The sequence below is a fragment of the Rhineura floridana genome, chromosome 18 (genome assembly GCF_030035675.1).
Source record: "Rhineura floridana isolate rRhiFlo1 chromosome 18, rRhiFlo1.hap2, whole genome shotgun sequence".
NCBI classification, from domain to species: Eukaryota; Metazoa; Chordata; class Lepidosauria; order Squamata; family Rhineuridae; genus Rhineura; species Rhineura floridana.
In genome coordinates, this window is record NC_084497.1 from 17689927 (window position 1) to 17706042 (window position 16116).

General features: G+C 42.8%; 1 protein-coding gene across 8 annotated transcripts in view; it reads left to right on the forward strand.

Annotated features, from left to right (window-relative positions):
* Positions 1 to 15786, forward strand: part of VPS13D (vacuolar protein sorting 13 homolog D) — a 191541-nt gene extending 175755 nt beyond the window's left edge. For all 8 annotated transcript variants that reach the window (XM_061602192.1, XM_061602194.1, XM_061602191.1 and 5 more), the window contains 3 exons: positions 5591 to 5722; positions 12464 to 12704; positions 15300 to 15786. In XM_061602192.1, the coding sequence (XP_061458176.1) occupies positions 5591 to 5722; positions 12464 to 12704; positions 15300 to 15431 (505 nt within the window). In that variant the 3' untranslated portion in view covers positions 15432 to 15786. The remainder of the gene's footprint in view (positions 1 to 5590; positions 5723 to 12463; positions 12705 to 15299) is intronic.
* Positions 15787 to 16116: the final 330 nt, after the last annotated feature.

The following is a 16116-nucleotide window of genomic DNA, read 5'->3' on the forward strand; positions in this document are numbered from 1 at the left end:
GCTCCTGCTGGGAGGAAGGGCAGGATATCAATCAAAATACCTGCACCTCCCAAGCAACAGTCTCTACTTGGCCTGGACTTGTCCCATGTTCATGAATCTGTTGACTAGGCATCCAGTGGTGTCTGGAATGGCTTCGCATGCTAGAGCTCTGAACGTGCCCCAACAGTGTGGCTTGTTTTCATAACCTGTTGCTTGCAGGAGTCAAATAATGGAAGTGCTTTTGATCTAGAATCACCTCTTAGAGCAAAGCCTCTCAGGTGTCAACCATGACCTTGAACAACGGTGGCGATCTGTCTCGCTCTGCTCAGCCTCCTGATGCCCTCTGTCTTCTCCTGCCTTCGTTGAGTGACACTGTTCCCGCCTGTGATGGGTAGACATGAGGGCATTTCTCCCCTGTGTTGGCTTTTGTGCGCTGCGAAAAGTGAATCAGCAAATGTGTTGAGTTTAATGCAACACAGATGTGGGCAACAACCACCTTCGTTCTGCTGTTCAGATTTTCAACTTTTTGAATGTCAGTGTTGCTTGTTATTTGCAGAATGTAACTTGAGACAGCAGAACGAATCGTAGATTAAAAAAAAAAATCAAATAGTGTGGAATGTTGCTTGCTGTCCAGACCAAACAGGCCAATTTGCCAAAATGCTGATGGCCTGCACCAATTAATGTAATTCATGTTAGCAGTAGCAGGACATAATTTCGAAGGCAGCTGACCTTGTCCTTGTCATGATTAGATTTTTATCATCATCATTATCATTATTACTATTATCCTTAGGGTAATAGCTCAGTGGTAGATCATCAGCTCTTTGTGCAGGTTCAATCCCTGACATCACCAGGTAGGGCTGTGAGAGAATCCTGCCTGAAATTGCTGCCAGTCAATGTGGACAATACTGATCTAGATGGACCAACGATCTGGCTCAGTCTAAGGCAGCTTCCTGTTATTACCAGGTCGAGCATCGCCGAAAGAAAGAGTAACAGGGAGACAGGAAATCTTTTGATGGAGAGGTGCCTTCAGTAGGCTTTTGGGGTGGGGCTGCTCTGTTGGTGTCGTCCTCTCCTCAGCAAATAGATCCATCCAAGCTGGGAAGCAAGGCTCTTTAAAAAGCAGTCTGAAGAGCTCTCTCCAGGATGCCCCTCATCCATTGAATGAGAATGGAACTCTGGATTTAAGGGGAACAAGGCTTGCATTGGAATGGAGAGTATTCCTGAACACTTATGACCCGCCCAGTGTTTTGTACTCATCTGGAGGTAGGGATGGGGGAGAAATTCAATTCAGTTTGCATTTAAAGTTGAAATGATGGAGTTTGCGCTTTCTTGAAACAATACAAACACCGAAACACATCCACCCTTCGAAATTCACGCTTCTCCAAATTTTGCAATGCAGTTTTCCAACCAAGCAATATTTACAAATACATGCATGTTAGAGGGAAGCAGAAATGAATATATTTGTGAAAATGACAAATAGATGCTTGAAAATGTACTTGCTTGGCCCTGAAGAAGCCTCAAAAGAGTTACTCAGAATTGCAAATGCAGAAGAGTGAGATGATAAGAGAGTTAGTGGGCTACCACTACATTTTGCATGTGGTGGGGATCCATATTTGAGTGGTTCCTTCACGCTGGAAAAAATCCAGCTCCATGTAGGTAGAAAACTAGCTCATCAGGAAATGGTCTGGGCTAGGCCTTTCTTGTGGTGGGGCTGGTGCGGGGATATTTTCTTGGAGATTTACTTGAGGAAACTTGGGAAAACGTTCAAAGGAGCATTGGAATATAGCGATTTATATGTTTACCCAGGCATTGTTTTTTTTTACCTGGGATCATATGGTATGATCGTACCCTGGCCTGTTGTAGTGTTCATCTTTGAGTAGGGTGGGATGGGATTTATCCTTTTGATCATATTGCAGGATGAGCACTTGCAGCAAATAATGTCGTTTTTATTCTTTTGACGTGTTAAAACTTTTGTATAAGTGTTTTTACAATTGTCAGTCCCTTTGAGACATTGTAATGTAGTAAGCAACGGACAAATGTGATAAATAATATATAGCCCACTCTGTTGTGTGCATAGATCAGCATGCTGCATGTTTAGACCAGGCCTCAATTCCCAAAATAAATTATGCAAAACACAAACGTTGGATAATTTATGCAGGCTGCAGAATTCTGTTTTCCTTGTTACAGGATTTGCGTTGCTTTAGGGGAGAATGCACCTGCCCCCCCTTTTTTTAATGCATCTATACACCTATGATGTAAGAGACTCTCAAGAAAGGAAGCCAGAGATGGGGGGGGGGGAAGGCTACAGAAGTGTGGGTGGTGGTAATGAGGGATGGAGGAATTTCTCAGTTTTAGTTCTCTTTATTTATTTATTAAACTTGTATTTCTCATTTCTTCTGTCTTAAATCCAGTTTTTCACATTTTTGCAGCAAATGCGCTAGCATTTTAGTGCACAATGTCTCCTGAAATACACATTTTAGAATGCGTTTCCCCCAACATCCTGCATTTTGTGTGTTGTCTTAACAAATATATGCAATTCTTATGCACGCTTCCACTTAAAATAATGCATTTTTACGCACGCTTCCCTCTCATATATATGCATTTTCAAACACGTTATTTGGTTGCAGCGGCTGCATTGCAAAATTTGTAGAAGTGCAAATTTTGAATGTCCGCTGTGTTCCAGTTTTTGCATTGTTTCAGAAAGTGTGTATTAGGTGGGCCCGCCTTTAAATATGAACAGAGTTCAATTTCCCATTCCTAGTGGTAATATAGTTCATGACTTATTAACTCTCAGCTTAGTGACACATTTTTATTCGGTGAAGGGGAAACTCCCATAGATGTAGCCACATTTTAGAGAGGGGGGAGAGAGAATGTATTTGATGAACAAGGGCCCTGTATGCTTCACAGCCACAACCTGCGTTGCTAAAAGGGAAGGGGGGCTGCCAAGGTCTGAGAGAAGGATACTACCCTCTGGAGGAAACATCTGCAAGGAGCTGGTCAATCTTCTGTGCTGTTGCCAAGAGGCTTATGCCAAAGAACTCCAGTACAGTGCAGGATTTGTTCATCTCTCTTTCGCTCCATCAGATGGGCAGCAGCAGCTGGTGGGTCCATGCCAGTGGGGCAGTGGAATCCACTCTGAGTTTTAGTCCGAGCTGTCAAGCAGCTGTTCAAGGTGCCAAAAGTTCAGACTCGAAACTCAGAGCAGATTCCGCTGCCCCACTGACATGGACTTACCAGCTGCCACTGCTTAATTAAGTACATTTTTCATTTGCATTGTTTCCTTTGCATTGAAATAAATACATGAAATTGGTGCCTGGGCTTCACGATCTTCTGCTAAGTGTCTACATTTGCCTTCTTTGTAACAGTTGTGCTACTTAACAAAGGAAAGGCCCTTTAGTGATGTCCCAGTTAATGGAATGCCCTCTTTAAAGAGGCTCTCCTAGCACTTGATGCGAGGCCAAGAACACTCACATTCTCCTTCGCCCAATCGTTTTAACGTGTTTTAGAGTTTTTAATCTGTTTTGTTGTTGCATTTATATTGTGACGCAGTTGACCGAGTGCCACCCTGAAATCCTAAATAGGATGAAGGGGGTTATATAAACATCTGAAATAAATAAATGTTTTGACTACCCCAAGATGTGCTGTTGATCCAAGACAGTGTTTGGTGCTGCCGTTTACTCTGTGGTGGGCTGAAGGCCAGAGCCTCTGCCCCCTGATTTGCTTTCCTCTGGTGCGTCCTTGGCAGAGGCTCACCCTGGGACTTTGCTCAAGTTCCTGCCTCAGCTCTTCATCTGTAAAATGGGAGTAAGAGTGGCCTATTTTACAGAGATTGTGTTTATGGTCCAAACTGCCCATAGGGGTGTATCCAGCTAACATCTGCTCAGAGCAGAGCCATTGAAATTAATGGATCTTAGTCATGTAGATTAACCCAGGGCCTGCAGGAAGAGAACATCGCCGCCCAGGGAAGCAGAGTCTGCTGCTGCTGCTGTGGGATCACCACCTCCACCACCCTTTCCTGTGGGACTTCTGCCTGGCAGACCTGCATCCTGCAGGACCAGGCCCCAGGTACCCAGCCAGCTGGGACTGATTGCTACCACCTGTCCCTCTTTGGAGGGATACATAAGCCGGCTGGCTGGGGTGGCCTGGGAGACCCAGGGCCTGCAGGAAGAGAACATCGCCGCCCAGGGAAGGAGAGTCTGCTGCTGCTGCTGTGGGATCACCACCTCCACTTGCTTTTTGTTATTGTAAGTCGCCTAGAGAGTCCACTAACCTGGACAGATAGGCGACCAATAAATAAAATATTATCATTATTATTATTCAGTGGATTTACTGTGAATAGGACTAGCATTGAATACAACTTTTAGTTTCCAAATGAAATACATAGGGTTGCATCCTGCGCTAGTGCTACTCAGCGCAGTCATTTAAGTCAATGGACATGGCTAACTTTGGTTCCTTAATTTCAGTGGGTCTGCTCTGAATAGGACTTAGTTGGAGACAACCCATACATTGAAGTCGGTGGTGTATGTGCCATCATGAGCTCAGCTTTCAAGGGACTGATCACCCACTTGCGATGGGAAGCTGGGGATGTGCAGGAATCTTATCTGCCATTGGTTTAGCTTTTCATTACCTTTTTAAAACAGGCTTCAAAATCTTTGCATTGTATATTATATCTTTATTTTATAAGTTGCTTTGAGACGTCTGTGTAAAGTGACTGATAAGTCGCTTGCAAATTGTCGTGGCGATTGCGGCCAGAGAGGGGTGGGGAATGTTGTCTGTGAATGAATGAATGTTTGTTACGTATGGTATAATTCTCTTAGTGATAGATTTCCCAAATAAATAAATGAATGAATAAATGAAGTAGTTCTTCAGGGAGTTTTCTTCCTCAATAGTAAGTAGAAGCATTATTTGCTGATGGATGGGGGATAAACTACCACGTATAAGGGGTTGTATCCAGCTAAGTCCTATTTAGACTGATTGAAATTAATGAACCTAAGTTAGTCGTGTTCATCAATGTCAGTGGGTCTACTCTAAGTAGGACAAACATTGGATGCAACCCACGCTTTTTGTGTTTGCCTCAGCGGGCCAATTAAGCAAAAATTTCATTGTACAACATGAGTCCCAATGAGCTGGGGACCACGAATGTACCTCAAGGCTGTGTGTATGTATGTATCTTTGTGATGGTCACTGTTTTTTTTAGCAAATAAATGGACTGACCGAGGCCCCATCTCCACTACACATTTCAAGTAGTATCACACCACTTTAAACAGCCGTGGCTTCCTCCGAAGAATCCTGTGAATTGTTTTCTGTTGAGGTTGCTGAGCGTTGCTAGGAGATCCCTATTCCCCTCACAGAGCGGGGAAGACGGGTTGATTGCTAAATCACACTGGAAATTGTAGCTCTGTGAGGTGAATAGGGGCATCTCTCCTAACAACTCTCAGGACCCTTAACAAGCTATAGTTCCCAGGATTCTTTGGGGGAAGCCATGGATGCTTAAAGTGGTATGATACTGCTTTAAATATATAGTGCAGATGAGGCCTGATTGATTTAACAAGATGAAATCACTGCTGCTGCTACTACTACTAATAAACATTGTCTTGTTTATGATTGACAGGACACAAGCTGAAAGAGTGAGGAAGCCACGGTGTTGCAGGGGACCACAAGGACTCCTGCCTCGATATTTGGAGAGCCAGGCAGAAGGACAAGAGCTGCTCCTAAAGCTGACAGAGAACATTCAGGATGAGTTGTAAGCACTAGGCTAGTTTGCTCTGCTGACATTATATAACTGCATTCCTGGGAAACAGAGACAAGCACAAACTCACTTTGCCTTCAGTAGTTCGTCTGGAAGCCATCTAGAATGTCTCTTCCCTCCCTCCCTCCCCCCCCCCGGGTTCTCTTTAAATGCCTTTGTGCGGTTTATAGTCCAGAGAGAGCGAACCGCAACAGCTTTGTCTTGTAGCACATTATTGTTGCCCCTCTTTTCTCAAGATGAAAACAGATGCAAAATTTTTTCCCCCAAGGTCACTTCTTCTCCCTGATGGACTCTATCATAATCGTCCTCTCCTCACCCCGTTCTGTCTCTTAATCCAGTTCACACAATCCTGCCCTATAAAGTGTATCTGACTATAGACAAATCAAAAGGCGGGGTATAAATTTAAGATGATTTTCACTGGAGCATCCACTGAAACGTTTTGGCTTGAAAGACAATGAACAGGAAGGAAGAGCCTGTAAGAGATCGAGCACCAGTTCTGAATATGCAAAAATCGGAGCATCCTTCCTCCTCTCCTTTTTTACATGTCTCAATTTGTGGCCTTAAATTGTCGTCTTCTGTGGGATGAAGGCACAGCAAAGAGACTCTTTCCTCCCCAACTGTGAGTGAACCACAAATCCTTGGAGATGTCACTGGACAAGGTTCCGTTAAGTTTTGTCCAAAATTTGGAAAGCTCTTCATGGTTAGCAGAGTGAGTTCCTGCTCATTCTGTGGTCATGTTGCGAGGGTGTCATGGGCATGTATGATATCCCTCCGTCACACCCTCTGTCTCAAACATACACACCTCAGATCAAGCTGTGAAGGCAAGGCATCAAAACATGCTTTGGGGTGGGGGTTGGTGGTCATGTTTTCCTTCTAGTAGAGAATGGCCACATTCACACTGTACGTTTATTCAATTATTATTCCACTTTAACCAGTCATGGCTTCCCCAAAGAATCCTGGGAGGTGTAGTTTGTGAAGGATGCTGAGAGTTGTTAGGAGACCCCTGTTCTCCTCACAGAGCTACAATTTGCTAGAGTGGTTTAACAGTCAGTCCCTCTTCCCATGGAACTCTGGAATTGTAGCTCTGTGAAGGGAATAGGGATCTCCTCCTAACAACTCAGTGGAATAAGTGGAATAAATGTATGGTGTGACTGTGGTCAGTAAGTTACTGGGGACTAAGGCTGCAATCCAAAACATGTCTTCTCAGAAGTAAGGTCCACTGGGTTCAATGGGACTTACTCCCAGGTAAGTGTGTATTGGATTGCAGCCTAAATCCTCCCTTTTTATTCAAGGAGCTCAGTGTGTTTTCCTCACAACAACCCTAAGAGGTTGGCTAGGATGTGAGATAATGACAGACCCTTTGGAGGAAGAGCCTTAGGTCAGTGGCAGAGGATGTGGTTTACACACAAAAAGCCCCCAGGTTCAATCCCTGGCGTAGCAGTAGGGCTGGAAAGACTCCTGCTGAAAACTCTGGAGAGCCACCGCCAATGTGGTACCCTTCAAATGCTGCTGGAATACCAGCCTCAGCCAACATGGATAATGGTCAAGGACGATGGGGGGCTGAATTCCGGCGATATCTGGAGGGCACCACGTTGGCTGTTCTTGGTATGGAAGTTATTTTGCCCAATGGAGCATTGGCCTAAGGTAGCTTTCGATATTTCTATGACCTTGGATCACCAAGCGAATGTCATGGCCGAGCAAAGATTTGACTGGGATCTCCCTGATCTGGGCCAGTCACTGCCTCTCAACCTCAGAGGGAGGCAACGGGAAACCCCCTCTGAATACCACTGACCATGAACACCCTATTCATAGGGTCGCCATAAGTCAGGATCGACTTGAAGGCAGTTACATCCTCCCTGATCTGTTCCCAGCATTCCCCCTCGCCCCTTTGGCTTTAGGAACATAGGAAGCTGCCTTACGTTGAGTCAGACCCTTGTTCAGTATTGTCTACACTGACTGGCAGCAGCTCTTCCAGGTTTCAGGTAGGGGACGTTCCCAGCCCTACCTGCAGATGAACCCGAGGCCTTCTGCATGCAAAGCAGGTGTTCTGTCTCTAAGCCACGATGCTTCCTCAGCGTAGCCTTTCGCTTGATTGGGCATGGTTTACTTTTTACCCCCACTGATGAGTGAAATGGACTACAAGCCAGAGCCCTCTCCACTTTCCAGATGGCTTACTTGCCAGAACCCTTTCTTTGGGCATCCCAATAAAGAAATCAGCACCCATTCTTCTCGTGGGAAGCCTTGTGCAAACTGATGTGTTTTCTTCCCCCGTCTTGTTTTTTTTTTTAAAAAAAAATGATTGAAAGTCTCCAATGATCTGCATATTTTCTTCAGAGTTAAATCCATAAAACAGAGGGTTTTAATACCTTGCTCTGCTGTTCTTGCTAAACGTTTCCACATTTTTTTATTCTCAGCTAGGCCCACTGTTTCACTTCTGGAAAATGTTGTGTAATTACATTAGTTCCTGATGTAAGGGGTTTTTTTTGGAGGGGGGATGTAGAAGAGCCATAAATTCTCCTTAGTCCTTATTGCTTCCACTTTGTTCCATGGGACTGTGTGTTGGTTTTGGTTTTTATTTTATTTAAAACCAGTGGTTTTTTTATTCCTATGTTTTTTTAAAAAAAATTGCTGAAATGTAGGGCTTTGGGAAGGGTGGGGCTGGAGAGAGCCAGCGCAAACAGTCTTCAGGGTTCACCAGAAGGGTTGGCAATTGATCCTGGAGGGGAAAAGACATGTGTCAGCAAGCAAAAATGCACAACAATGTGTGACTCAGGCGTAGAACAAAACGGAGCCTTTGCTACGGATTTTCCAGCAAATACCCTTGCCAAGGCTTCTCTTGTGCTCAGAGGGCTCACGGACCATGTTGAGCCCGATTGCCCGTTTTAGCACAACATTTTCCATCCCTTTCTTCCCTTTCTTTTTTTAACGGAGATCAGGGCGTGGCTGAAGTTTTGTTTTGTTTTTGCACTTGGCTAGTTACAGCTACTGCCACAGGAAGGTGGTTTTTAAACTTCCGCAACCTTAAGCACTACCATATGCCAGGCATATTGTCTCAGGCCACCTGCTGATCTCTAAAAGGGACTTGAGAAAGCCTCTGGCAGATTGATTGTTGAAGCCTCCTTATTAGAATCTGCAATGGGCTTCTCTTTAGGCAAGGCACATTATCCTGCAGTAAACCTATTGTACCTACAGAATAGCATGTGTAGACATGAAGTGACATCTTACAGTTTGATCTTCAGTTTCTGCAGCCCCAAGTGTAAATGGATGTTCTCCTGTTGTTTGTATCAGAAGAATACGCAACCCCAGAGAATTTCCTCTCTTGCATGCCTGATCCATCGAGGCTGCAATCCAGTATGTCTACTCAGAAGTAAGCTGCATTGGATTCAGTGGAACTTACTCTCAGGGAAATGTGTATTGGCTTGCTGCCCTAATCTCCAAAGGTTTTCCTCCTCCCTTTTGCAGAGCTTGGAAAAGTTACTTTTGTGAACTACAACTCCCATCAGCCCCAGCCAGCACATGCTGGCTGGGGCTGATGGGAGTTGTAGTTCAAAAAAGTAACTTTTCCAAGCTCTGATAGGATAACAATATTCAGAGTTGCATTGCACACAGCTTGTCCCAGGAGCGCATGCTACATCTACCACTCCAGGTATCTCTGAAGAACTGGAAAACCTCTGCTGAGTTCACCACAGTAACTATGTAGTTGGATCTTTAGCTCAGGGAAAGTACCTTTTATGTAAGACAGTTTTTTAAAACTGTCACACTCATCCCACATTTACTAGAAAACTCACTGAATCTGTGGTCATGCCATCTCTGTTTAACAAAACATTGTTTAGAGTGTTTTTGATTCTGGTGAAAACAAGGCAGAGCAACGATCATGATGTAGGCTTGGAGGGGAGAGAATGTAGGGTTGTCTCATATCTGACTTCTGCAGGGTGATACAGTAAATTTGTGCAAGCCAAAGATTCTCTCTTATTTCTAACCCTGGCTTTGGGATATGGTTTTGACCCTTACCCAAATTCCCAGGACACTTGAGGCATTTTATTTATCTACTAAGCAGCCTTGTACCTGGCATTCCTTGGGAATTCTAAAAAAACACCAATGTTGTATTGAAATGAGTGCGGTTTTAAAATGTCCAGTCTACCATTTTGATTCAGAATAGTGTCCGAAAGTATCCAGACATAGACAAAAACCTGGTCCTTGATCTCAGGAACCATGGTGCACAATTTGTGATATCTTAAGAGTTCAAAGTGTAAAAAGAGAGAGAAAAAAACAGACCCCTTTGGGACTTTTTCTGTCAGAGTTCTCATAATCTGTTGAAATTGATTAAAAATCAACCATGTTCACAGAGTACTTATAATCCTATTAGTGACCTTGCCCCATACTCTGACCTTCAGCTTCTGCAGTTTAAAAGTTAAAAAAATGCCTGGCTGATTAAGAAATTTTGGCTTGAACTCAGTGATAATGTTGGACATGCTCAGTAAGAACCAACAGTGTTCTAAAAGCCAGACTTAGTCCAGACTCCCAGCTGCTGTGTTTATGGTCCAAAAATTACACTTGAACCCAGACTATAAGATAAGAGTCTATCATATCGCAGGCATGCTTAGTAAGAATCAACTGTCAGTGTTCTAAAAACCAGACTAAGAGCTGTTTGACTTGGCTAATCAGGGCCACACCCATACCAGACATTTATTCCACTTTAAACAGTCATGGCTTCTCCCAGTGAATCCTGGGAAGTGTAGTTTGTGAAAGGTGCTGAGAGTTGTTGGGAGACTCTTATTTCCTTGCATCTTGGGCAGGCCAAGTTTGTTTTTCCAACAGCTAGAGTCATTGCTTAAGTAGCATCCATCTATTTTACATCAAACTGCATTTTCAGATTCAACTGTTAATGCGCCCAAAATAGAAATAGAGTGTAATCTCCAGTTTGAAACAAAAAAGGCTGTCTTCACCATCACATGGCATCGACCAATAAAAAGGCTTTGAAATTAATAAAAATAAATTTGATACAGATTTCTAGGATGAATAATGAGAGAAATATAATTTTCTAGGTTAGATTCCCTATAGAAACAGTAGTAACATAGAAAAGAAGCAAAGTAAGAACTCCAACAAACTTACAAAAATGTAATTCTCCATCTTTGGAGATGGCAGGTGTTGCCACCGCTCACCATATGCTCAGAGGCACATGTTACCAAATTCTTCCAAGCTACACAGGAAGTGGATTGGACTGTGAAAGACCAACCCAAATTGTGTTTGCATTTTGACAAATTTATAGGGCAGTCCAATATCTCAGAGAGGAGATAAGGTCTCTTGCTCCCCTGGTGCATTTGCTATAGCTGCCCAATTTCCCTGCTTTTTAAAGTTTGATAGAAATATCTGTAGGCTATAGGTACATTCTTAAACTGCAAGGTTTTCTGTCTATTAGTGAAAATAGATCAAATCAGCAGTTTTAAAAACAAATATACAATGATAGACTTGCATGTGTGGGTAGGCCTGCCTAAGCGAAAAAGGTTTGAGCAAGTGTCAAGCAGTACAACAAAGGCAGCTGCCTAATATCCATTAGCAGGTAGTTCCAGAGAGTACGCATAGCTGCACCATGCACTTAAAACATATTAAGATGTTCTCTTTTAGGTGGGAAATGTTGGGAATTGTAGTTCTGTAAGACTGGGGATTTCTAGCACCCTTAATAAAACTGTAATTTTCCAAGGTTAGAGGACTAAGAGAAAATGAAATAAACCACAGAGGGACAGATAATGTTAATATTTTTTATCTGAACGTTACTCCACACAGTATTTTTCCCATTCTCCAATAAGGGGAAAACCAAACCAAAATCCCACCCCCAAAATTTGTAGCCGCAAATGACACATGCATTCAAATCCTATGCCTGTTTACTTTGAAGTGAATCTCATCGTTTTCAATGATGCTTGCTCACTCCCAGGTTAGCTGTGCTTAGGTTTGATGCCAGACTTCTGATCTTGGTGTTAAATCTGCAGTCCTGCGCACAGCCTCCTTGGAAATGAGCCCTGCTGTTCTCAGCTAGACTTGCTTCCCAGCAAGCACGTATAGGAATAGGCTTGAGAATAAAATGCTTTCAGAAGGTGTTCAGTCATTTTCCTCCTCGGAGATTAATAGCAGGGAAATTATGAAGGATGAATATTTTTCCAGATTCCACATGACATAGCCCCAGGTTATATACAAGAAGGTAAGCATCCTAGCTGTCACAGCCAAGGTGATTCAGATGATTACACAATAACCCTTCATACCCGAAAGACCACAGAAAAAGGCAGTCCACCCAAATAAAATAGGTAGCTAAGTACAAAAGAAGACATAATTCACGGGTACTGGCAGCTGACTCAGCACTGGACTAAGCATGTGCATTATGATTAATTATTGATTATTAATTAGTTATTAATAATTTCCAAAATGGCAGACTCATGCTACCTGAGTTTGTAGGAGGAGACTTAAGTCCCACATTGATTTATCCTGACACACAGAAACACCTTTCAGGAAAGATCAGCGGTCTCTTTACAAGCCTGTGCTAAACAAATCCTGCCTTCCTAACTCTTGTTGTGTTCTCTGATTGCTTTGGGTGAGATTAAAATGCATCCCAGTAGCTGATGTGTACTCCGGGATTCTTCTAGTAGCAAATTTGTTCAATGCCAGATTTCATTTTTAAAACACGAAAGTCTAGCAAGCAAGGCACTGATTTTGCTTCCTGGTTTGTTTGTTTATTTGTTTCAGCTTCATTGCAGTGGAGAACATAGACAGCTATTGTGTTATCATTTCCTCCAAAGCTGTTTATTTCCTGAAGAGTGGGGACACGATGGACCGCGAGGCCATCTTCCTGGAGGTCAAGTACGGTGATCTCTATCATTGCCTTATCTCAAAGGACCACGGGAAGGTCTATGTACAGCTGACAAAGAAAGCTGTGAATTCAAGCAGCGGGGTATCGATGCCTGGCCCATCTCATCAGAAGCCCATGGTGAGGATGTTTGTTTATTGTTTTTATTTGTGCCGTTTATAAACCACCTATCAGCCCAAGGTCCTCTGAGCAGTTTACAGAACACAATGAAATGCACAGATACAATGTAGCCCATAAAAGTCTTGATATAAATGTCATAAAAAGCCAGAACCAGCATGAAACTTTAACAAAACAGCATAACTGACTGCTATAAAATCCTTAAAAACAATCTAAAATAAACAACAAAGAGACAGCAATTTGTGACCACATCTAAATGCACTAAAGATAAAGTTGAAATTAAAAGCCCTTAGAATTGTTTTCTTAAAGTTGCCTGGCACCGGAAAGACCATAACGTAGGCACCGGATGAGCCTCTCTAGGGGAATGGGGGGGGGGATTCTGCAATGAGGGTGCACCAGTGGGAAGATCCTCCCCTTATGCGGCCTTTTTGCCTTTGAGCAATACTCTCAGGTTATTGGTTGTAGGATTTTGCTTGAAAACATTTTTACTTTCATTTCCAAATGTAGGGTGGGGGTGGTTTTTGTTACTGTTTTTGCAAACAGGGACACCAATCAGAGAGACAACCTCCTGTTTTCAGTCTCAGAACCTGTCTGTGATGAACTTAAAAACAGAAGTTATTCAAATTACTTAGATTTAGGCAGAACTGTTACTGGGTCCCTGTTCCTTACATCCAACAGGGAACCACAATTCCAGATCCGGTGTGGGGAAAAGGTAGAAAAAGGGCATGTATGCAACATAAGGCATCAAAGCAGACCCAATAAATACAACGGGCATGACTGACTTAGGTCTATTACTTCCAATGGGTCTACTTTGAATAGGCATAACAGCTTGCATGCTAAATTTCTGATCAAGCAAAGGATTTTGGATGCTGACAGAGTTTGTTAGGTTTGTCAAATCATTCTGCTCCCCTGCAGTTTTAGGATTAAATGTCCTCCCCAGCAATGAATGCATCTTTTATTTAAGAAAATTTCCTGTGCCAAAGTACAGGAGAGCATTTATTTTTTCCTGGCTAGGGTGAATGCCGTGCCCTCTATGATAATGGAAGCACCCTTTCAAGGTATACCCTGTGACTATGAAATTATGCCCATGTGGCTCAGGTGCTGTCAAGACTACAGCACAGATGCATTTGTATTGTAACTTTTACAAGGTTATGAGGGACACATGACTGCACCTCATTTGGAACAGATTTCTGGCGCATCTGATGCAGTTCTTTTGAAAGCATGCTTAAATGATAGCAGTCCTTTTTATTTTAAATGTTGCTAAGTTTTTTAATATTGTTGTTGATAATAGGGCTAACATGCTGGAAGATCTGCAGATCATGAAGCAATTGGTTTTGTAATGCTTGAATGTAATAGTCACTGGATCAGTAAACAATTTGGGTGTGAATAGAACTTAGCTGCATACATTCTAAGATCTACTGGTTATTTGCAATCGATTGGCAAGGGTTGTCTGTCAGTAACACAGTGAAAAGGTGCCCTTTCCGTCTCAATTAAGTTGCTGAAACAAATTTTATTTATTTTTATATTTATATATATATTTGTATACCGCTATTTCATTAAAAACATCAAAGTGGCTTACAAGTTTAAAAAACCCCAAACAATAAAAACATTAAAAATTCAGTAAAAACAAAGGTCAGCTATTGTAGAAGGACATCTTCTGAATTGCCTGCATAAGCCTGGTGGAACAGAAAGGTTTTCAGCAGGCATTTAAAACAGAAGGTGCCTTAGGAAACATCAGGAGTGGATTTGGGGGGGGGGGGTGTGTGTGAAAGGATTGTGAAAACAAATGTTTGGTCTGAGCATATAATAATAAACTATATTTTATCCTTCCAGAGTGAGCTGCAGCTAGCCTTGAGCTTGCACACTCTCCCTCTCTCCTCCAGTTAGGCCATGAGAAAAAGATCAGAAGCTTTATAACTTCAGTTTTTGATGAAGCACAGCTTATTCTGACACCTGGACCCAGACAAACCATGCTTAGTCCAACCATAGGTTATGAAGCTGCCTTATTTTATTTATTTATTTATTTTAAAAACGTACTTACGATTAACCCCAGTTTAGGGTCTGGATGCAACACTAAACTCTGGTTGCTCAAAAATGGAAGAGAAAGCTTCTGATCCCTTCCTTGCAGCCATGCAGGAGAAGGAGGGGAGGGAAGGCTGTAGAAGCTGATGCCTCACAGCAGTTTGCTCCCATAACGATAAAGTGTAGTTGTTGTTTTTGCCGCATCTGAATGCAGCCTAAGTCTAGGTCCACACACACCCCTAAGGAGCTATTATGCTCGAGGCTCCTGGTTGGGGTTCTAGTTTTAAAAAAAAGCACCAATTTGATCTTGCAAGCCTGAAGTCCGTCTATCCCTGTTCTAAATAGAAAGGTTTAACTCCAAGACCATCCTGCTGTCTCCATCCACCATTAACTACAAATGAACACATTGAACAGTGTGTGACCAGCAACATTTTACACCTTAATCTTCTCAGTGGAATCATAAACTCATGTCCATTAGCTGTGTGTGTTTTCATTACTTTTACCCAGAGGGGTTAGGTTGCTTCCAGAATATAGCTTCTATTCTGTTGATTGAAAAGTGCAATTTATTTTGTGTAGGTCCATGTGACGTCTGAGTCCCTTGCAGTCAAACTGTCTCAAGAAATCAACTATGCAAAAAGCCTTTTCTATGAACAGCAGCTTATGTTGAGATCCAGCGAACACCAAGACCAACTGGAACTGGACTCCTGACCCAGATGAACGAAATCTTAACGGGGAAGCTGCCCCTCTGCTCAGTAAAAAGCTGGGCTATCACCTGGGTGTTCAAAAGTGGGTTCTGCGAGGCTAGTAAGCCCAAGGCTTTGGAACCAAAAGAGTTTTGCAGTGAGGGCAATACAAAGATCAAAGACACGTTTGACGTACATTTAGCTCTAGGGAAAGCCCTGTATTTTCTTACTCTCTGTGTGTATATATACCTATACATATATAGATATATATGTGTGTATGTACAACTGTGTTTGGTGTAAATAAGAAAGTATACAGGGTGTTGTGAAGGGTGTATAAAGGTCTATTTCGTGTAAAGAAATTAAAGGAAAGGTTATATTGAGTTTTCTATTGCACTGATTCTGAGCATTTTGAGACAGGACACATTTCTATAGAGGTGTTGGTGAGGGCAGGAGGTAACTGACAGACACCTGAAATGCTTAGAGGCACATTTTTTAACAGATCCTGTGAGCGATCTGCAACGGCAGGGGCGTGGCAGAGTCAGGATGAGTTCAGGCTATGAAGGTGTGCATGCACCTTTCCAGGGTTCAGTGTTTTAATGCAGCCTTTCCCAACCTTTAGGTCCCCGGATATTGTTGGACGGCAACTCCCATCAGCTGCAGCCAGGATGGCCAGTGGACAGGAATTATGGGAACTATAGTCCAGCAACATC